The following is a 23,043-nucleotide window of genomic DNA, read 5'->3' on the forward strand; positions in this document are numbered from 1 at the left end:
TGTGTGTGTGTGTGTATACACACACACACACACCACATCTTCTTTATCCATTCATCTGCTGATGGATATCTGGGCTCTTTCCATAGTCTGGCTATTGTGGACATTGCTGCTATAAACATCGGGGTGCACATACCCCTTCAGATCACTACATTTGTATCTTTGCGGTAAATACCCAGTAGAGCAATTGCTGGGTCATAGGGTAGCTTATTTTCAGCTTTCTGAGGAACCTCCAGACTGTTTTCCAGAGTGGCTGCACCAGCTTGCATTCCCACCAACAGTGTAGGAGGGTTCCCCTTTTTCCACATCCCTGCCAACATCTGTCATTTCCTGACTTATTAATTTTAGCCATTCTGACTGGTGTGAGGTGGTATTTCACTGTGGTTTTGATTTGGATTTCCCTGATGCCGAGTGATGTTGAGCACTTTTGCATGTGTCTGTTGGCCATTTGGATGTCTTCTTTGCAGAAATGTCTGTTCATGTCTTCTATATAACATCGGTGCTTTAATTTATTTGATACTATTCCTCTCATCTGGAAATTAACATGAGGATAATGGAGTTTTATTATTTGCTTTTCTCCTCGACGGTATACAAAATCTAGAAACAGACAGAATATCATTCAGGTTGCTTAAACAAATTTCACTGGCTGCTTTATGTACCATGTCAAAAAATTACAATATAATCTTTCACACAGTGTTTTGATTGGAAAACAAAACATTGCTTAGCTCTTTAGGATTACATATGTGGATGAATTGCATGGTGGGGAAGTCGTTGACTTAGGGCATATTTGTTTGTCAGAAAGATTTATGTCCCAAATCCTAGAGGTGTGGCAGTTTGTAATAATCACGGGCAAAACATGACATCAACTTTGTTCTTTAGATCTTTTTATTAATTCTTTACAAACCCTAAATCGAACATAGAAAACAGCTGTTGCTTTGAACCACGAAAAGAGGGGCTCGATCCCAGGACCCTGGGATCACGACCTGAGCCGAAGGCAGATACTTAACGACCGAGCCACCCAGGCGCCCCAAACACAAATCCATTTTAAGAAAAGTGTTCCAGACACCAACTATGACACAATGAATCAGCATTGCCTGGGACATTGTTCGTTATTTTTAAGTGAATTTTTTTTTTTTAAAGATTTTATTTATTTATTTGAGACAGAGAGAATGAGAGAGAGAGAGCATATGAGAGGGGGGAGGGTCAGAGGGAGAAGCAGACTCCCCGCCGAGCAGGGAGCCCGATGCGGGACTTGATCCCGGGACTCCAGGATCATGACCTGAGCCGAAGGCAGTCGCTTAACCAACTGAGCCACCCAGGCGCCCTAAGTGAATTTTTTTTTAAAGATTTTTATTTACTTCAGAGAGAGAGAGAACACAAGCTAGGGAGACAGGCAGAGGGAGAGGGAGAAGCAGACTCCCCGCTGAGCAGGGAGCCGGATGAGGCTCGATCCCAGGACCCTGGGATCAGCACCTGAGCCAAAGGCAGACACTTCAACAACTGAGCCGCCCAGGCGTCCCCCATTGAAACATTCTGATACAGTACAGCCTCAGAGGATACCAAGTGCCAAAATAAAAACAGTTTCCTCATAATTTGCAGAAAAATTATATATATATACATATATACACACAAGCAGATGATTAATGATGCAATGATGAGCACGAGTGTTCATTCCCATAATACTCCTATCACTCTGTAGCTTTCATACTAAGGAGATTATAAATATCATGGAATTAGTGTAGAGCATTAAGATAAACAGAGTCTTAGGGAAAATGGAAGGAAAAACAACACAGATATGCTATTTTACTCTCTTAGTATCGGCATTAATGTCTTCTCTAACACGGTGTAACATTATTTGGCTCCTGGGTAGTTGTTTTTTTAGTTAATACTATATTTATCAGGACTTCAGTTTCTTCCCACCTGATTAGCAGCACCCACCTCACTGGAATCTAGGAAGGAGCTAATGTATACTGAAACCAAATTTGATGCCTAGAAAATCCTTGAGTTGTTAAGAGGCACACCTGTGTTGTTTGGCAGGTGAGTTGAATCTCAAGAATTTCTGCAAATCTCCCGTTTAGTCGGCTAAGCTGGTTTCACTCCTACTGAACAACCCTGGGGGGGGGTCCTCTATTTTTTCTCAATAACCATAATAATGCCAAAGAAATAACTTCCAATGCTAATCTCAGTGGTTTAGGTCTCAAAAGTGGAAAGATTCAGAATATATTTCAGGACGTTAGCTGTCTCCATGTCAGATTTATTAATTTATAGATAAATTAGCATTTTCATTTTGGAAAAAATCTACAGTTTTTTTGTAAAGACCAGATTATTGTTAATTAAGATGTTACTCTGAATAGTTTGGAGAAGTAACTTTCTAGCTGTATTCACCTTATATTCAAATTAAGGGTAGATTGTCACGAATAATTAAATAAAAATTTCAGTGAACTGAATCCTAAAGAAAATAAGGAAACATTTATCAGTGGAAAGGTACTCTGTAAATGGGTTTGCAGATTAACTGCAAAGGTTATTTGGGACTCTATAATCTTAAAGTGAAACAGGCCATTTATTTAGAGATTTTAAAAAATCTCTATTCAGCCTGTTTTCATTTTCTAGATATTCTTATGTTGAATTACGTTGTTGTCTGTACTATACTCAGGTTTCTTCTGACTAAACAGGTTTTGAAATGCTTACGACAGAAGACATTTTAAAATAAATGCTTGACTCATCACATAATATTCTTTAGGGACTAAAGGAAGTTAACATTTTCATCTTTTGGTCAGGCATTTGTGGGCTCTAAAACAGAACTTTTTGGCAATTATGCCGTAGGTGCCAGGGAAGAAAAAGAAAAGAGTTTAGGTTGTCCAACCTTATACAACGGACAAAGGATAAAAGTAAAAGAAATGAATCAAATCCACAGGCGTGACGACCCTAGTCTTTTTCAGTGGGCAAAGGAGCTAATAGTGCTGTCATCCAGGTCTTAATTTATGGATCCCTTAAGGTATTTTCAACCCCTTTGAAGTTGAAATTGTGGGCTATAGTCTCTACAGTAAAAGAATATTTCTTTTTTCGAAGTTTTCAACCAAGAGATTAATATTCTTTCTCTCTATAATGCACACCATCTGCTTTACTAAATTAACAATTTATATGCATATATATGCATCTCAACCAGTCAGAGCTGTGGTTCCCAGCCTGATTATACATTAGAAGCTTTGGAAAACTCACTCCCAGAGCTACCCCTAGAGATTCTGGGCTTAAATGGTCTGGTGATGCAGCAGAGAGAGAGAAAGTCTTTCTTGGAGTTCTAAGTTGGAATTCCGAATTTATTTCCTCTGGAAACTATGTTGCAATGGTGATCTGGGTTTATGGATTTTTTTTTTTTAAAGATTTATTTATTTATTTTAGAGAGAGACAGAGAGAGTGAGCCCACATGAGCAAGGGGAGGGGCAGAGGGAGAGAGAGAATCCACAAGCAGGCTCTCCGCTGAGCGTGAAGCCTGCCCCGGGGCTCGATCCCAGTACCCTGGGATCATGACCTGAGTGGAAATCAAGAGTCAGCCACTCAACTGACTGAGCCACCCAGGCACCCCTGGGTTTATGGATTTTTTTTAAGTACAATAGGGAAAGCTATATAATCTGTTAGATAAACATTCAGGGGCTGGTCTAAAACACCAAACCATTCTTCATAGTTCTTTTTTTAAAACAAACAATGAGCTTTTGCTTCCAAACAATGAAATTTATAACCAACCTATTGAAAAATTAGAAACTGCTTGAGTCTTCAGAGTCACAATACTATACTTTTCTGTGTGTCAAAAGTGACTCAGGGTTTTGTCTGGGGAAAAAAAAAAAAAAAGAATCAATGAATCTAGTGAGTACCTACCAGGAGGAAGACACAAAGAGACTCTCAAACAAGGCTCGAAATAAAGTACAAAACCAAAATTTGTGCAATTTTGAATTTTAGGAAACTCCATAGGGAATGTCCTGGTTCATGACTTTTTGTGTTTTCTGAATAGTAAACTGGTTTAGAAATAGGCATATCAGTCAGAAAAGAATACGGCAGAGAAATAATAGTGGAAATACACTGGAGGGAAAGAAACGAGATGATAAAAGCTTGTTAAAAAGGCACATCATACAAAAGAATAGTGGACACTTTGTAGTCAATAGTCAAAGGTGATCAATTTGAATGGCAGCAAAGATGAGAAAGATGAGGGGTGCCAGGTGCTTCCCAAACTGTTTTTAAGCTTGACACACCAGGACAAGGTGGGACCCAGAGCAGTATAGAGATGGAACCATGGCTGCTTCCCACCCATATGCACACCATCTTCACCCTATTCCCATTCCTACGAAGCATGACATGACCATGCACACACAACACAGTTCCCTGGGCTGTTGCATGGCTCAAGAGTAGGACTTGCCCTGTGTTGTTTCAGCACAGATGACGGCATTTGGCTGGAAGAGAAAGAGACAGGTTTGGGGCGCCTGGGTGGCCCAGGCAGTGAAGCATCTGCCTTCCCCTTGGGTCATGATCCTGGGGTCCTTGGATTGAGCACTGCATCAGGCTCCCTGCTCAGCAGGGGTCTGCTTCTCCCTCTCCCTCTGTGCTCTGTCTCTCAAGTAAATAAATAAAATCTTAAAAAAAAGAAAAAAGAAAAAGATAGGTTTGTGTTCATTATACAGAAAAACTTTTTTTTTTTAATTTTTATTTATTTATTTATTTGAGAGAGAGAGCACATGAGAGGGGGGAGGGTCAGAAGGAGAAGCAGACTCCCTGCTGAGCAGGGAGCCCGACGCGGGACTCGATCCCAGGACTCCAGGGTCATGACCTGAGCCGAAGGCAGTCGCTCAACCAACTGAGCCACCCAGGCGCCCCACAGAAAAACTTTCTAAAAGGCTGTCAACACAATACAAAACCAAACCAGAACACATGCACTGAACCTCATGGGCCTGAAGTTTTAGCATGAACCGAATCTCAAGAATCTCAAGAAAGGGGCGTGCCTGGGCAGCTCGGTCGTTAAGCGTCTGCCTTCGGCTCAGGTCATGATCCCAGGACTCTGGGATCGAGCCCCGCATCGGGCTCCATGCTCAGCGGGAAGCCTCCCTCTCCCTCTGCCCCTGCTTGTGTTCCCTCTCTCACTGTCTCTCTGTCAAATAAATAAACAAAAATAAAATCTTAAAAAAAAAAAACATCTCAAGAAATAGAATAATTGGGCTGAGTGTGGAGTGTGTCCTAATGGTCTCGAATGGTCTTCCAAATGTAAATTTTGATGATTCTATAGTCCAACCTCCTCTTTTCTTCACAGACATCTAATCACTTCTAATTTCATTCCGCACCCATTGGTTAAAACAAAAAGTGACAAGAGCACACTTACCGTGATGAGCACTGAGCAATGTATAGAATTGTTGAATTCTATATTGTACACCTGAAACTAATATTAACACTATATGTTAATTACACTGGAATTAAAATAAAAAAATATAGATATTAGAAAAGAGTGACAAAGAGGAATTGAGAAACTCTTCACAATGAGTGAAAATGTGAAACACAGGGGTAGCAACTAGCTTTAGTGTAGAGGACTGATTTATAGGTCTTAGATCTTTGGTTACTTTTGGCAAGAAGTGAATCCTGAAAGCTCATACCAAGAACTGCAAGAACTTTAAATGGACAAATAATAACCCCACAGTAAAGCCAGTGTCTTTGTTCTGTCATTTATGCCCAGATTTGTGACCTCAGAAACTGAAAGGACACCTTGATCTTTCTGTTTAACTCGAGACAGCAATGAAGAAATGAATGAGTTTATTCTTCATTTAGGTGCAAAAGGTGGTAGTCCTAAAACAAAGTAAAACAAGATACGGAACAGTTTCCACTGTGATAGAGCCATCAGCTGATAGAATAGACTCACAGAACTGGGAGCCTGACAGGACCGTACAGGCAAAATGTCTTAAATGCACGTCCTACGCTTAGTGCATTAGCACAAGCAGGCCAGCTTTGTGGCTGGAACATTCAAGATGGAAATTGCAGAGAAGGCTCCGATGGAGCTTGTGCTCTGCATATGCTGATGTCTTGAATTTAGGCCTCTGCCACACACCTCTTTACAATGACTCTGCATATCATGGGGCCAAAAAGAACTGCAGGATTTTAGGGCAAGGCCGATTTCAAGCCCAGAACTGCAGTCATCCCTCCGTGACAGGCTGAACAGGGTCACGCAAATGAGCGGAGCATGAAAACCTTTAGAGTTCAGGCCGTGTCCTTTCGGAGCTCACAAAAGGCTTTTTCTTTTTTAAGATTTTATTTATTTATTTGACGCAGAGAGAGAGAACACAAGCAGTGGGAGCGGGAGAGAGAGAAGCAGGCTCCCCGCTGAGCAGGAAGCCCAATTCGGGGCTGGATCCCAGGACCCTGGGATCATGATCTGAGCCGAAGGCAGATGCTTAGCAACTGAGCCACCCAGGCGCCGCACAAAAGGCTTTTTCTGCTCTGCTTTTACACTCTAGAAGCCAAGCTATTTGCCAGGGGTAGGGCTAGGAAGGTGGAGGGGTGACGGTGGGGGTGGGACGCAGCAGATTGTCCACATCCTGCTGCCAGTCTGTCCAACAGGATAGCAGCTTTCCACGGTCCCAGCCCTGAGACACGGGGGCTGGGGGCGAGGGGCGCGCAGGCCACATTCCCCCCGACCGCAGGCGCCGGGCCAGCTGGTTGGAGAGAACCCGGGCAGCGAGCCTAAGAGCTCCGCGCCAGCCCTCTCGGCCGGGGAGGGAGCGTCCTGGCTTCGGGCCCGTGCGCGCCCCCTAGCGCCGGTCCGCGGACGGGGCGGGACGGGACGGGGCGGGGCGGGGCGGGGAGCGCGGGGGGCCTTGGCGCCGAGTGGAAGCGAGAGCGCGAGCGCGGCTGCAGCCGGCGGCATGGCGAGCACGGCCTCGGAGATCATCGCCTTCATGGTTTCCATCTCGGGCTGGGTGCTGGTGTCCTCCACGCTGCCCACCGACTACTGGAAGGTGTCCACCATCGACGGCACGGTCATCACCACCGCCACCTATTGGGCCAACCTGTGGAAGACGTGCGTTACCGACTCCACGGGCGTCTCCAACTGCAAGGACTTCCCCTCCATGCTGGCGCTGGACGGTCTGCATCCCCTCGGCCCCTGCCCCCGGCCCTCGCTCCTGCCCGGCCAGGCGGGGTGCCCTCTTGGCCCCGTGATCCGCCCCCCCCCCCCGGCGGGACTCCCGGGCCGGACCCCTCCGAGCCTGAGGGAGCCACGGAGAGCCCCCATGCCCGTCGTCGCCGTGCCCGGACGCGTGTCCCTCGGGGGCGCCTGCCTGAGCCCGGCACCCCGGGGCGGGAGAGGGGGACACACCTGGGTGGGGTGGGCGACTCAGGCGTCGGTGAGGGGGGCGGAGGGAAGCACCTTTGCAGTCCTGAGAGTCGAGGACATGGTTCCGGGATCCCCATCTCTCGGGGACTGTTAGGCCATGGAGTCACGCTTATCTCCTTCACCCAGCACTCCCCGAACGAGCTGGATCCTGATTAAAGTGGTATCATCGGCTTGTCAAAGCCGAATTTGCTTGTCCTCAACTCCCTTTAAGCATTTTGTTAGTTTTAAAAATAGGCAAGGGAAAAAGTAACATATTGCAGGGAGTGTCATCCCATTCCCACCTCCCCCCACCCCCCACTCCAGGGAAAAAAACAACAACAACCCCACGCTTCAACGAATGTGTCCTCCTGGGCTTTAATGCTTCCTCCAAGTTTTATGCAAATAAATAGCCCTTGCCTATGCTGCAGTGGGTAGAGAATCCAGCTAGCAAGAATCTTGTGCCAGAGACTGCCAAGGTCTGTGTCCGTGCCCTCATCTGCTCTCCGGGTCTCCTGTTGTTCTTTTGTAGATTGCTTTCTGCTTTGTTCTTTTTAGTTGGGTTCTATATTGAATTGCATTAGAGCGACAGGTGGATGGTCACATAGAAAACTGGCTGTGTGTTAGTTTCAAGAGAACAGTAGATGTCAACGCGGTTACAATGACTGCTTAAATTCTAGGCTCATTTCTTCCAGGATTTTACAGCACATGACTAAATAGATGCCGCGGTAATGTTAAGGATACTCATTTGCATTATCTCTATAGTTTTGAGGTGTTTTCTTTCCTTTTTCAAAAAAAGTTTTATTATTCCACTGCCTGTTTTTATTTGCATAGCTGATTCAATAAAAGACAAGAATTAATTCCCTTAAGATGGTGCTTGCCATGAAAAGCAAACTGTTGCTCAATGTGGTATTTGATAGAACTTCCATATAAACAGGAATATGTGCCTGGTTTTAGATGGGTGACACCCAGGTCTTCGTCCTGTTGTGTAAAAGAAGTAGCTGGGACACTGTTGATCCCTTAGAATTACTGTTGAATTTCCTGTGCTCTGTAGTGCACACATTCAGGTAGATGCTCTGAACAGGCAGGCTCTTGTTTGTGTGGTTTACATTCAGGAATTTGGATTGATGATTACTGCCCTAAGTGCATTCTTCTGCTGTTAACTGTATTGTTACCTGAGATAGTATGCCAGATGCGTCTGCTTCCTTCTGTAAGACAGCTGGGGGACGAGAGAGAGGAGTGAGAAATAAATGCTCCGTGAAGAGTGATGGGGTGCAGAATGGCGAAGTTGTCACATTATGTATCTGAGGTGAGAGTGAAGTTGGCAGGGAGACTTGGGGGCAGGTCAGGTAGTGAGGAGGGAGGGGGGCATAGCCCTCAATTATGAGGCTTTGGAGAGAGTTGAGGATGGAGAAAAGAAAGGAGTGACATTTATGTACAACCCAACTTGCAAAACGACCTTTCATGTGTGCTCATATGTCTAGAAAATGACTTTAGGGGCGCCTGGGTGGCTCAGTCGTTAAGTGTCCGCCTTCGGCTCAGGTCATGATCCCAGGGTCCTGGGATCGAGCCCCGCATCGGGCTCCCTGCTCGGCGGGAAGCCTGCTTCTCCCTCTCCCCCTCCCTCTGCTTGTGTTCCCTCTCTCGCTATGTCTCTCTCTGTCAAATAAATAAAATCTTAAAAAAAAAAAAAAAAAGAAAAAGAAAATGACCCTAAAAAACACAAATGACTTCATATTCCCTATTGTTCTACAATGTTCTAAAATTAAAAACATATCTTTCCAAGCCAAGACATACAGAAGTAACTCTTTTTAACGACTGCATAGTATTCGTAAGTCTGGACAGACTGGTTTGTTGAAAACCACTTTCTCATTGTTGGACAATGGACCCTTTCCAGCATTTCGTTGTTGTTAGTGCTGTACGGAAAATCCTCATATTCATCTTTTTGTGCACATGTGTATTTCTGTGAAGTAGATACTGAGAAATGGTACTGTCAGGGCAGTAGATGATACATTTTAATGTTCAGTTTATACTGCCAAATTACAGTCCGCCAACAGCATATGAGAATGTCCGTTTGTCTGCATTCTCACCACTAAGTTTTTCATCCAGCATCATGGGTGACATAGTATCATGTTATCATTTTCATTGGTATTTCCCTAGTTTTTACCAGTGATTTTTACCATCTTATCATGTGTTTATTGACCACTTTCTTTCTCTTTCAGACATTGCCTGTCTATATCTTATGCCCACAGTCTGTTGTTTCCTCTTAATATAAATGATTTTTAAGATTTTATTTTTAAGTAATCTGTACACCCAGTGTGGGATTCAAACATACAACCCCAAGGTCAAGAGTCGCAGGCTCCACCGACTGAGCCAGCCAGGCACCCCTAAGTGATCATTTTTTAAGTTTATTTCTCTATCCATGCAATCTCTACACCCAGCGTGGGGATCAAACTCACAACTCCCGAGATCAAGAGTCTTCTGACTCTGAGCCAGCCTAGTGCCCATAAATGATTTGTCTTTTTTTTTTAATTCTGGATGTCCATCCTTGATTTGTTACATATGTTGCAATCTCAGCCCTAGCTTGTCTTTAAATTTACGATGCCTTTTCTTATACAAAACTTTGAAATGTGTACTGTGATCAGATTTATCAGTTTCTTCCTGCTGCGTCTGCCTTCTGTGGCTTAAGAAGGCATTGCCTATCCCAAAGTGATAAGCCTTACTTTTCTGTGTCTCTCAGAATAACATTCTGGGGGGCTTAATCACACAGCTCTGTTTTCAGGTGGAGAGGAGTTGATGCCCCCTCCTGTAAGCTGACCTTTCCAGAGCAGGCCCCTCTGTCAGCTCGCTGCTGTGTTCCCCAGGGCAGGGGCCTCCGTGGGATGCTGGTTCTGCAGTCATATCACGTTGCACATTGGACTTCCTGACACCTCGCTGAAGTGGCAGAGAAGCCTGCATTACTGTAGGCCCCGGTGACCACAGGCCTGAGCAAGCCAGTCCTCCCCTTAAGCCAGGCAGAAGCTCTAGACTGAAAAGAGAATGCAAGAAGGAAGTGAGAAGGCTCACAGCTCTCTCTAGTCTTAGGTAGCAGGAGCTTCTTGGATGCAGATGATGGAGACATTTTTCCGAATTTTCTACATGAGGTCAAAGCTCTGATTCCTTATCCTCAGGGTGTTATCATCGTAACCCCCACTTCCCTATAAGGAAAATGAGGCCGAGGAAAGCCAAATGTGTAGATTTAATTTTATGTTAAGACGCCAACTCCAAGTTCTGCTTAGAATCCATCTTAGTATGATAGAAGGGAAGCTTTGGTGAGTTTCTTATCACTCACCAGACAATGTTTCTATGGTTCGTCCTTTGAAGGAGGTGCTTTCTCCCTGTTTTACAGATGAGAACACTGAGGCTCAAGAGAGAGAAGGTCATGTAATCAGGACACACAGAAGGTAAATAAGTAGAAGATCCAGAGCTGAGCCTCAGAGTTCATGCCTTCCTCCCGTTCCACTCCTCTTTCAGAGGATTTGCAAAAAGTACACAAAGCTACCTGCATAAGAAAAGCACATTGTTTTTTCTCCCCTTTATCCAGCAACTCGCTCTGGCTGCTACTAGGGAGTTGTCTCCACCAAGTGGGTGTTTTCATTTTTGCTCCTTTGAAATGTAAAATAAGGCACACACCATTTGGAAATCACTTAACTTTTAAGGGACACCTTGAAGGTTTCCTCCAATGGAATTCATTAATTTAAAGTCCCTGTATTTTAACTAATTGAAAATTTGAACAAGCTAGCGAGTTCTGTTTATCTCCAGCTCCTATTCCTTTCAAAGCACTGCGTGAACTTCATCTGAGAATCATTTTCAGCCAGGTTGTTTTTAGTACATGCCATCTATTTTTGTTAGTGGGAATGTTTGCCGTTTCTTCCAAGAGAGTTAACTATAAATTATATGGCAGAGAACTTCTAAGTAAATATGTTCATGCCTCAGCACTTTAATGTGTTAATTAGCTATTAAAGGTGTCAGTAAATTAGACCTGTCAAAAATAATGGCCTCCTTGACTAGGTTTTTACTGCCACTTCACTCGATGGTGTTACTTACAAGTTTTGCCCTCTGGGACTGTTAAAAAGCAAGGTTGTAGAGGTCTGCCTTGCAAAAGATAAACTCTTGAGTTTGTTGGAAGTCACCTAAGGCCTGCGTCTATGGGTGTTTTAAGGACTGGTAGCCCTGAATTTACACAACCCGGGCTTCCCAACACCCGGATTCCGTCTACAGCCGACAGCCAGGGGGTGCTTTATCCTGCGGAGAACCCCAATCCCTGCTCTTTGCTCCCTGTTTCAGAAAATGTAGCCAGTGATTTGCTGGTCAGGTGCCTTTGTGCATGCAGTGGGTTAGCGGGTTACCCCTGCTGTTGGAGGCTGGAGGGTTCTGGTTGGTACTGAGGAAGGACCTGAGCACTTCAGACACAGTATTTCTCCTCTCCTGCTTGTTCCAGGAGACCAGTCCTGCTGCAGGCCTGAGGGCTGAGACAGGAGAACAGAGTGAGAACCTCAGAAAGAAGTATTATGAGTAAACGGTTGAATAAAGTTTAAAGACTACTGGTATTTTCATATTAAGTCATATTAAGGATTGAATGCCCCAGCCTGAGATTCTTACCACCATTTACATCTGGGAAAACACATTCCGTGTTCTAAATGATCAGATTGTAGGATTTAGCCTTTTGCCAGGCTCCTGCTTTTTCTGTTCATCAAGCCTGTGTGATTACTAAAGTAAATGCTGAAGTTTTCTAGGATAATTTTTTTATGCATATATTATAGAGGCTACCTCTCACACACGCTGTTTTGTCTGCTTGGTGACTGCAGTGAGTCAGCTAACATACCTCAAAACCAGAGATTACAGTAAATCTCTGAAAAAAATGAAACCGCACAGTCCCAGGAGCTCTGGTGGTAAATGATGAGCCAGTTGTGGTTATCTTGATAGATGTTCTTTAATCTTACTGAGGGACTAACGTTAACAGCCTTCCTGTCTGTCTGTGCTTCTGCCTGCCCCCTGGGGTCTGGCTGGGGGACTGAGGGTTGAAATTTTTTAAAAAACCTGGGTCAGGGGCGCCTGGGTGGCTCAGTCGTTAAGCGTCTGCCTTCGGCTCAGGTCATGATCCTGGGGTCCTGGGATCGAGCCCCGCATCGGGCTCCCTGCTTGGTGGGAAGCCTGCTTCTCCCTCTCCCACTCCCCCTGCTTGTGTTCCCTCTCTCGCTGTGTCTCCCTCTGTCAAATAAATAAATAAAATCTTTTAAAATAAATAAATAAATACAAATAAAAAACCTGGGTCAGTCTTTGGCAGCAGAGACCCAGATAGCCCTGCAGCATGATTATTGCTACCAAAATAAGCCTCCTTTATCCTGTTGTACTAATAATAAATTTGTTTTGCTGTTTTTAATAGCCTTACAACCAGTAGAACTGCTTTGTCTCTGGAAGTAGTTCACATTATAAAATAGATCATTGTCATTGCTGTCTACATTTGTGGAGGCCTAGATTTGTTGCAATTAAACAGAGCATCTTCTGTGTACTCTTCAGACTGGATCCTAGCAATAGGATTGAAACTTAAAATTTCATTTCAAAGGAACATGGGCTGGAGGCGACCTGTCAGCATCATTTCTTGAATTTATAATTACTGTAGTCTTAGAATTATTATTTATTGTAGACTTTGCCAGAACACTAACAGTAAATGACTTGCTGTATTTATGAGTTTTTTCAAATAAGAAAATTTAGTTCCATACGTAAGCCTGATGTACACACATGTTCATTTACTCAACAAATGTTTACTTAAGCCTGGTATATGTCATCACTATTTCAGATTGAAATATGGCACTGTTTCAGGCTGAAATGAAAATGACCTTATGTGCTTAAAATTTACGGGTTTAAATTCTATTGCTTTAGAATTTGTTAGAGTCTGGACAAAAGCCACGTCGAAGTTTACCCCCACCTTGGCTCTGCAAATAAGAATAGGTGGTTAGGAAAATGGGTGGGGTCAGAAGATGATCAGACAACCCAATCAACGAGGTTTTCGGGGGCTTGGAAAGCATCCATTTAAATGTACACGGTTAATTTCATAACGATGGAATATTCCTTTAGAAAACAACCCTGCTTGGGGCGCCTGGGTGGCTCAGTCGTTAAGCGTCTGCCTTCTGCTCAGGTCACGATCCCAGGGTCCTGGGATCGAGCCCCGCATTGGGCTCCCTGCTCGGCGGGAAGCCTGCTTCTCCCTCTCCCACTCCCCCTGCTTGTGTTCCTGCTCTCACTGTCTCCCTCTGTCAAATATATAAATAAAATCTTTAAAAAAAAAAAAGAAAACAACCCTGCTTTTCTAAACCCAGTTTTCCTCTGTGTGCCCTGAAAATAATAAAATGTCATTAAAATACTTCCTGATTTAGACTCATCATGGTTTATCATGGGATTCCAGTTGGTCTCATTTATAAGCTTTCACTAATATCGGAATGCCGTGCTGCCCAATTATAAATTTTATAATGTCAAAACCATTAAAACATCCATTTAGAAGGTCCAGTGTGCAAAGGAGTAGGAGGGTTGAGATAGTGGCAGACGATGTTTCTTATGGAGAAGGATTTTGTAGTCAGAACTGGGTGGAATCCGTTTCAGTCTTTTACTGACTCATCTCTGGTGTATCCTAGAACCTCTGCTGCTTCCATGTCCTTACCCGTGAATGTGGGAATACCAGTGCTCGAGGGATCTGTCCTGAGGATTATGCACACGCCGATCTTAGAAGTGTGTGACATAGAACAGACAGGCAGTCCATATAGATGAATTTGCTTTCCTTGCTTGCTTGTCTTACGATGATGGTTATTTTTTCAGAAAACAGGAGCAATCATTCAGAAGGACAGTAGAAAATGGGGATTTCTCCCTGGATAGCCACATGTTTTCTGTTAATGTAGATGACCTATTCTAATTGCAGGTTATATCCAGGCATGTAGAGGACTTATGATTGCTGCTGTCAGTCTGGGCTTTTTTGGTTCCATATTTGCCCTGTTTGGAATGAAGTGTACCAAAGTCGGAGGCTCAGATAAAGCCAAAGCTAAAATTGCTTGTTTGGCTGGGATTGTATTCATACTGTCAGGTAAATAGTAACTTTCTCCCAAACAAGGTACTTCACGATGTTAATGAAAGGACACTAACCATGATACTTTCCTTCTGATACTTTGTAGGGTTGTGCTCAATGACCGGTTGTTCCCTGTATGCAAACAAAATCACAACGGAATTCTTTGATCCTCTCTTTGTTGAGCAGAAGTAAGTACTCTTCTCAATCTGTCTGTTTCTAGCTTACAGGAAATGTATGCAGATTAATCTTCCAAAATAAAATACATAAATTCCTTACACGGCGCACGAAAGTGAGACACTTTGATCAATCGTATTTGATGACATCATTTCAAGAGTAAACATATTCTGTGCTGCGTTGGCAAAGGATGCATTTAGTTACGTCGAAGTTTACCCCCACCTTGGCTCTGCAAGGTGTCACGTAGAGTCTTGTCTCTAAAAAGCTCAAGGCACAGGATTTAAAATTCTAAACTTCGTCCACTGGACATCATTCAGTTCGGATCAAGTAGAGGAAAAGTGGAAGAGAGGTGTGAGCGGGGTAGGAAAGAATGATGATGTGTGATAACAGGAAATGAAGGGCTGGCCTTGACTGATGTCCACCCAGATTGATATTTGTCAGCTGCTGGTATGTGGGCCAGAGTCCATCATGGTTTCAAACACTGACATGGGAACTGCGACCTTGCTCCCGAAGATTAGAGATCTGTTAACGACATCTTAATGAAGTATCATTTTTTTCATTTTTAGTTAGCCTTTGAAATTAGCTCCTTGACAAGCTCCACCTGATAAACCTTTATTTAAAAAAAAAACAACCAGGGGCGCCTGGGTGGCTCAGTCGGTTAAGCGGCTGCCTTCGGCTCGGGTCATGATCCCAGGGTCCTGAGATCGAGCCCCACGTCGGGCTCCCTGCTCGTTGGAGAGCCTGCTTCTTCCTCTCCCTCTCCCTGCTGTTCTGCCTACTTGTGCTCTCTCTCTATCAAATAAATAAAAAATCCTTAAAAAAACAAAAAACAAAAAAACAACTGTACATGATGCAGGGTTTTTAAAAAATGCTCTGTAACGGCACAGACACCCCCCAGATGTGACCAGTCCGGGTTGCAGGAGAACGGCTCGGCATTTACAGGTCAGTTTGTTGGAGGTGTTTGTTTCCTTAACTATGGGCCATTGGTTTTTACACTTTCCCTAGGCTTATTTCTTTGCCTTGGGAAAACCCCAGGGATACCAAATTAGAAATAATAATGTATGCAGTATTTTGTCTTCCACGACAATATACCCACGTACTTCCGTAGAAAGCCACATCTGCATGCATGTGGATAGTTAGCAGCTGGGCTGGTGATGCTCTTTCAGTCTTCAGGTCAAGTGTTACAGAATTTTTAAAAAAAAATTACTAAAATTGCTGGTTAGGTGTGCATTCCTTTCTTTTCTGGTGGATTTAAGAATCTTCAGGGAATTGATTTTTTAGTTCTGTCTTTAGTGTCTTTTATTCATAAATATTGGATGCTTATATAATGAAATATAATGAAAATAGTAGCTAATACATGTCGAGCCCCTACCATGTACCAAGCAGAGCATGGCAAATATTCTTCTTCTATTTTATTTTATTCTTTTTTTAAAGATTTTATTTATTTATTTGAGAGAGAGAGAGCATGAGAGGGGGGAGGGTCAGGAGGGTCAGAGGGAGAAGCAGACTCCCTGCCGAGCAGGGAGCCCGGCGCGGGACTCGATCCAGGGACTCCAGGATCATGACCTGAGCCGAAGGCAGTCGCTTAACCAACGGAGCCACCCAGGCGCCCATATTTTATTTTATTCTTGCAACAGCCTGATAAGGTAGGTTCTCTTGGTACGACCTTTTTGAAAATGAATGTGTGCAGTTAATGTGTGCAAGGGAACCTGGACTAAACCAGTATCGTCTGATTGGACTGGGAGCCAAACCAGGCATGCTTGCTCTGTGACGCATGATTTACAATGCTAGATTTCATAATTTTTGTGAGTGTATGCTATATATATTTTTCATCGCGGGAGTTTCTTTTGTATGTTTTTAAAAACTATTTTAAATTTTATTAAATGGGAAACAAAAATAACTGTTTTAGACCCCAGTATAATTTTTACTCCCCTGCCTATGTTGGAAAAATGTGTTCTGATTTATAAATTTTCTCTTAACTAATGTTTGATGATGAGATTTGCACACGTGTACATGACACTGGACATTGAGATGAAGACTGAGACCGTGCTCCTGAAGATAGGAAGCATGTTAATGATATTAAGTGAAATATAATTTTCCTTAAATGACATATTTTTATTTCGGATCCTAAATATACAACAAAACTATTTCTCATGGTTTATTTTATTCAAGACATTGCTCACTTTTATGGATTATCTGTTATACATTGCTGTCTTTATTTTCCTGACAATTATTAAGGATATCTTTGTCAGAATCTTAAAAAAAAATCGTTTTCATTTTTCCTCAAAAGGTCAAGGCTAACTCATATATGCCCCATAACTTAAGCCTGTCCTTTGTGTGATTTTTTTTTTTTTTCACTGCTTACTATATGCTCAGTCATCTAATTCAGTTTGGTGCATTGGAATTTCTGATTTTCTTTTAGATTTTGGTTAAACTTAGTTCAGTGATTATGGACTCTGAGAGGTTTTCCTCATTTCCATATTGTTGGTGCAACATTGAACTATCCCATTCCCCCTAATGACCTGTCGGCATTCCTCTCTCTCCCTATGCATGTTCTGTCTACAAGCTCATCTGTAAAATCAAGATAATAATGGCACTCTGCTCGTAGAGTTAATATGGGAATTTGGAGAGTGTGTATGTGTGTGTATATATATATATATATATATATATACATATATATGTATATATATATATATGCTTAGAACTGATTAGAGGGAGCCTGGGTGGCTCAGTTCGTTGAGTGACTGCCTTCGGCTCAGGTCATGATCCTGGAGTCCCTGGATCGAGTCCTGCACCGGGCTCCCTGCTCGGCGGGGAGTCTGCTTCTCCCTCTGACCCAACCCCTCTCGTGTGCTCTCTCTCATTCTCTCTCTCTCAAATAAATAAATAAAATCTTTAAAAACAAAAAAGAACAAAAAAAAACTGATTAGAAAAGAGGAAACACTGTGTTCCCTATTACTGTATTGTGTTAGCTATTATTAAGATTCCTTTTTAAATTGTGTGTAGTAGTTAAGACGTGGCTTATCTTTATAGATGTTTTTATTAACTGAAGTGACTTAAAAATGTAACACCTGCAATTTGGCAATTTACCTTATGTAATTAAAAACCCAAGAGCGAGGCGCTTTTTGAAAAACAACAGGGCTTATAAATCGGTGGTATTTACAAATAACAGGCCCTTCACACAACACACTGAGAGGAAATACAAACTTCATTAATTAAACTGCTGCATATTGAGAACACCTTGCAATAAGAGCTCACTCACATCTGCATCCCCAGCAGTGCCTTACACAAAGGCATACAGTCCATTTGGATGAAGGAATTATCAAGGCCTGAGAGTTGTAAATGTGATCAGCTTCTAATTACCCATCACGGTAGAAAAGAGGCATGAAAGGGGCAGGTGACCTCTTCAGGAATTCACAGGCTTCCTTGAACAAACGCACTTCTCTAAAAGCCAGCAAATCAACTCACTTGGATTCATCTTTTATCAACAGCTTTAGTAGCGGACAGAGAGCTGAAAATTAGAAAGATTAAGAAGCTAGAAATTGGGGGCGCCTGGGTGGCTCAGTCGGTGAAGTGTCTGCCTTCAGCTCAGGTCGCGACCCCGGGTTCCTGGGATCGAGCCGCTCGTCGGGCTCCCTGCTCAGCAGAGAGCCTGCTTCTCCCCTTCCCTCTGCCTGCCACTCCCCCTGCACGTGCTCTCTCTCTCTCTCTCTGTCAAATAAATAAATAAATAAATAAAAATCTTTACAAAAAAAAAAAGAGCTAGAAACTGGCTATCTGCACAAAATGAACGAATTCATAGGTCTTAAAGTAGAATCTTTAAAGCAAGATTTTGATTTGGCCTCAGCAGGCATTTGCTAGAATTTAGTCTCCGGTGCCGGTCACTTGGTTTGTGCGTGAACTTAGGGATGTGTTGGAGAATCAAGGCTAAACGCAGGGCAGCCCTCGGTGGGCTGGGATTTGGAGGGTACAGCTGCAGGAAGGTTCTAACTTTCTTTGGTGAGAGTAAGCTCCTTGAGGTCAGAAAACATGTATTCCCTCACTGTCTAGCCCTGTGCCTGGTAAGTGAAATTCGTAATCTGTAGAGCTGGTCCTTGCAGGATTAGCAGGAAAGCTTTCTGTTGTCTCAGCCCACGGTGGAGAGGAGAGAGGAGAAAAAGAAGGCACACTCACTTGTCTCTTCCCATCTTTATCCCATTCCCCTCTTCCTAAAAGCAGCTACCACCAAGTGACCTCTCTCCCTGCAGCCCTAGAAGGCATGACTGAGGCACAGGTAGGTGCGTGTGCGTTTGGCCGTTTGGAAGGCAGTGAAGACAGCTGCTTGCCATGGGCTCTAGCTGACATCTCGGGTGAGCAAATCGTAGCTGCCCCATACCCGAGCCCTAGAATGCACTGGAAAACAGTCTGGGCTCAGAACCTGGTTTTGTTGTTGTTGTTGCTGTTTTGTTTTTCTTAAGATTCTGTGCTATATTAATTGAATCTTCTCTGTGGATTTCGGGGACATTCCTATGTAGGGCCCCACCTTGGTGGCCTAAGTTAGACACACGACTAAGCTCATCAACAAAGTTCCTACTCCGTTCCTACTATGTGCAGAGAACTCAGTAGGCACTTTACTGATGAGAGAAAACAAGGGGCTTCTAGTGTAGCTGGAGTAAAGATCGGGGCCATAGCCATGTAAACAGCATCCCACTGTCTGCTCAGTGGCTCTGTATTCTGAAACCCTTCCTCTCCCTCCACCGATTTGGGAAGTTCTTTCTCCCAGGCTGCTGTCACTTGACACAGTTGCAGTTCTTTCAAGAGTGACATCTGCCTGTGGTCATGTTCTGCCATTTCCCCATTTTTTTTCGCTTTTGTTTTGCTTCTTTGCTTTCATGCAAGTTGTGATTATGTTTCATGACTGCAGGATGGGCTCCTGCAAAGCTTTGGAAACGATTTCCCAACTCTTCCCTTTGGGCTGTTCAAACCAACTTCATCCTTTTTATTAAAATAAAACCTCCCAAATCCAAAAAAAAAGTCTACCTTCCTGCAACCTTATGGTAACTGGTACCCCCTAGCATAATTCATCCAACCAGGGAGATGAAATTTAATTCAGGTATTCCCACCACCACTTGGTTGTCCAAACCACAAGCTTCCTAAAGGTCTTGATTTGTTTTCTTAAATAAACTGTTCCAAGCAAGAATTTATTGACACAAAGAAACTTCTTTCCAAATCCGTGCAAGGTTGGAGCATTGAACCAATTGCCCTAATTGAGGAAACAGGGCGTTGTAATCTTAGATTTATTCTCTTTTAGTATAGAGATTTATTGTTAATATTTTGGCTCAGATATTCTCACATTTGGGCCTTATCCTCCAGGCTTTTCTGTTATTCTCAGAGTATTTAAAAACCAGAGACGTATTTATCTCTAGCACTCATTCCTGACATATGTTTAGTTTCTGCTCTAGGATTTAAGCTTTTCTCGGGTAAAGTCTTTTCACCATTGTGGCTATTTAGTAGTTAGAAATACACGGCTGTCTATTCTCTGATAAATTCTCTCCTCCTTGTTATCTGTCCAGTTCAACAAACAATGGATAATTCAAGGAGTACCTTTCTACTACACATTTTCCTGGGTGAAGTTCAAAGGAATATCGATCTCACTACGTGACCTTGCCATGATATTTGACTTCTCTCTTTTGTCCTTATTATAATTTAATGAATTATGGATGTTTGTTTATTTAAGCTTACTCCACTCAGAAGGTTATTTGGAGAGTGAGTTAATGTTGGTAAACAGCTCACAGATTCTTGGATAAGGGGTTCCATGGACGTGCCAGATACTAAGAACAAAACAATTCAGCAGTTAAATATTAAGAAGGGCTATTCTGAGCCTTCACTGTGTTCAGTAGTGGCCCAGGCCACGTCCTAGCACCACAATGGCTCTGATGCTTTTGTTAGGCTAGCGTGACTTCAAAATACGCGTGGAAACCAAGTGTCTGGTACCTGTGTTTTGTTTTGACTGACCGGCACGTGAAGTCGCAATTCCTACCAGTCTGCCATGCTTTCTGGTGACTCTGCTTCACCCCCGCCCCCCTCCAGGCCCCCTCTCCCTCTCCCTCTCTTTCTCACATGCTGGCTAACTCCTGTTTATCCTGCAGGATGTGCGTTCTGGGGAAGGTGCCCCCCTGCGTGCTCCTGTTTGTTGCACGCACTTGCTGCGCCCTCTCCCAGGCCTGACCAGGAGCATCTCCAAGCAGAGACCACAGCTTGCTCATTTTGGAATCTCTTGTGCCTAGCCTACGCTCCAGGACATTTGCAGCAGGGATGGTCCATCAGCAGTGGATATGACTGTCTGTATCTCTCCTGGAGGGGAAGGACTGAGTACACTTGTGGAAAAGACTGATAACCCCAGCTCCGCCACTTACTTGTTGTGTGACCTTGAAGAAGGTCCTTATCTTTTCTGGGTCCTGTGTTCCTCATCTATAATGTGGGGATAATAAATATTCAGTGATTTAGAACCGTGCATCAGCACATAGTAAGGACTCAGTAAATGTTAACTATGACTTTTAAGGATAATGACCCTTACGCAGAGTACCTCAATGTTGCAATTCATTACCTTAATGTAGTATATTGAGGTTAGCCATAGAGAGATGGAGCTTGAAATGTTGGAGACATTGAAATGATAACCGTGGTAAGACGCTTGGCTCTCAGATGGAAGGCAGGTTTGAAAGGGACCTAGCATGGAACCATTTAAAAGCAATAAGGCTTGAGTAATTCCTTCTTTCTTTCTCATCACCTCGGTCATAGCGGTGAGTGAGAGACATGCAGCTGCTTGAAGCTGTCAAATGTATGGACACTGTAGAGACCCTTCTCATACCTCTCCCCCAATGCCTGGTTGATTCTAAAATGCTTTCAGGAAGCCTGTGGAGGCTCCCGAATAAAATGTGGGATACACGTTTAATTGGCCAAGGCTTTTTTGCTGCAAGTTCATCTGTATATTTTTGTCTCAACACAAACAAATACGCACACCTACCTGCGCACACACGGATTCTTGACCTGCGCTCAGCCACGGGCCGTGTGCTCAGGGGGTGCAAGGCAGCGTTGATTGTTTTAGGAATTTCCCGTCTGGAAGCACAGCCCCTCCGCGGTGTCCGCTCTGCAGACTTCGCGGTTTGTGTGCAGACCTGCTACTGCGTCAGCTTTGAGCATCAGGACTCAGCACATCCTTTCTCACCTGAAATCAAAGAAAGCCCAGTAAACCCCCCAGTTGTCCATATGAGTGGAACTCAGTGGCATGGACATTGCCAAACAATAGATTTGGGGGGGGTTGTTTTTTGATTTTTAAAGATTTCATTTATTTGTTTGTCAGAGAGAGAGGGAGAGCGGCAGGCAGGGGGAGAAGCAGGCTCCCTGCTGAGCAAGAGCCCGATGCGGGACTCGATCCCAGGACCCCGGGATCGTGACTTGAGCCGAAGGCCGATGCTTAACCGACTGAGCCACCCAGGTGCCCCAACAGATTTGTTTTTGAATTGATCTATGAAACTTTGGGGACAGGAGATACTTATTTTAGATTGTAAGTTACCTTGGCTAATGTGGGATACACGTTTAATTTATTAAGTTACACTGTGGATTTTTTTTTTTAATTTCCCTGAATACTTGGCAAGAATTGGACTTCTGTAAAGATACTCATGGTGCACTTTACAGGCCATTGGAGAGGGATGGCGGCAGATAGGCTAAGAGGTAGGCTTTAGAGTTAGATCTCTGTTCGGCCCCTGGGCTCATCCTTGCTCCTCTGGGATCTTTAGGGAGATGCAGTTTGTCTGTCTGGATAAGAGCTCTAGTTCCTCCTGCTTCTCCGTATTAAGAGGATCAAAGAATATAACATATATTCACCATAGCAGCATGTGATAAGTCACCAATAAGTGTTACCTGTTATTAATATATGCCGTTTGTAGGATTCTGAATGACCTTGTTGATAAGTCATAACACACAGAAAGATCATGCATGCATGTCTGTTTTAATCTGGCCACAGAAGAGCAATTTAGAATTGGCACCAACAAAAAGTCAGTCTTTATTTTGCATTTCCTGAATGTGAGAATTCTCCATGAGGTTTCCGTGTGTACTTAAGTGGATGCTTATTATTTAAGTTATCCCATCCTACTTTAGCCACCACTTGGGAGGCGCCTGCTACTACTTTAAAGTAAGCCTCCTGGGAAGCCGTGGGTGAGGAATCCTGTGGCATCTTGCAGGCGGTGGGAGAGAACTATTCGCTGAAGGGTTTGTGGGGGGAAACCAGACTGGGAGCAAGGTGGGGAGGCGCACAGGCCCAGGCAGGCACTCCACAGCCCAGCCCAGTAGCTGGGCCCCCAGAAGAAGAGTGTGGAATAAGGGGGGGGGGGTGGATGTGTGTTTGTGGATCACACCTGGAGAATACTTCTTTAATATAAAATCTATTCATGCACTTATA

General features: G+C 43.7%; 1 protein-coding gene across 2 annotated transcripts in view; it reads left to right on the forward strand.

Moving 5' to 3' along the window:
* Positions 1-6,805: 6,805 nt before the first annotated feature.
* Positions 6,806-23,043, forward strand: part of CLDN10 (claudin 10) — a 23,892-nt gene continuing 7,654 nt past the window's right edge. Inside the window, exons 1-4 of one of the 2 annotated variants that reach the window (XM_081815112.1) lie at positions 6,806-7,110; positions 14,289-14,450; positions 14,539-14,620; positions 20,735-21,561. In XM_081815112.1, the coding sequence (XP_081671238.1) occupies positions 6,891-7,110; positions 14,289-14,450; positions 14,539-14,620; positions 20,735-20,813 (543 nt within the window). In that variant the 5' untranslated portion in view covers positions 6,806-6,890 and the 3' untranslated portion in view covers positions 20,814-21,561. Of the gene's footprint in view, positions 7,111-14,288; positions 14,451-14,538; positions 14,621-20,734; positions 21,562-23,043 lie in introns of those variants that run through there. The other variant, XM_081815111.1, reaches the window with a different exon arrangement.

This window comes from Leptonychotes weddellii, chromosome 3 (assembly GCF_054177405.1).
Source record: "Leptonychotes weddellii isolate Sample4059 chromosome 3, ASM5417740v2, whole genome shotgun sequence".
NCBI lineage: Eukaryota > Metazoa > Chordata > Mammalia > Carnivora > Phocidae > Leptonychotes > Leptonychotes weddellii.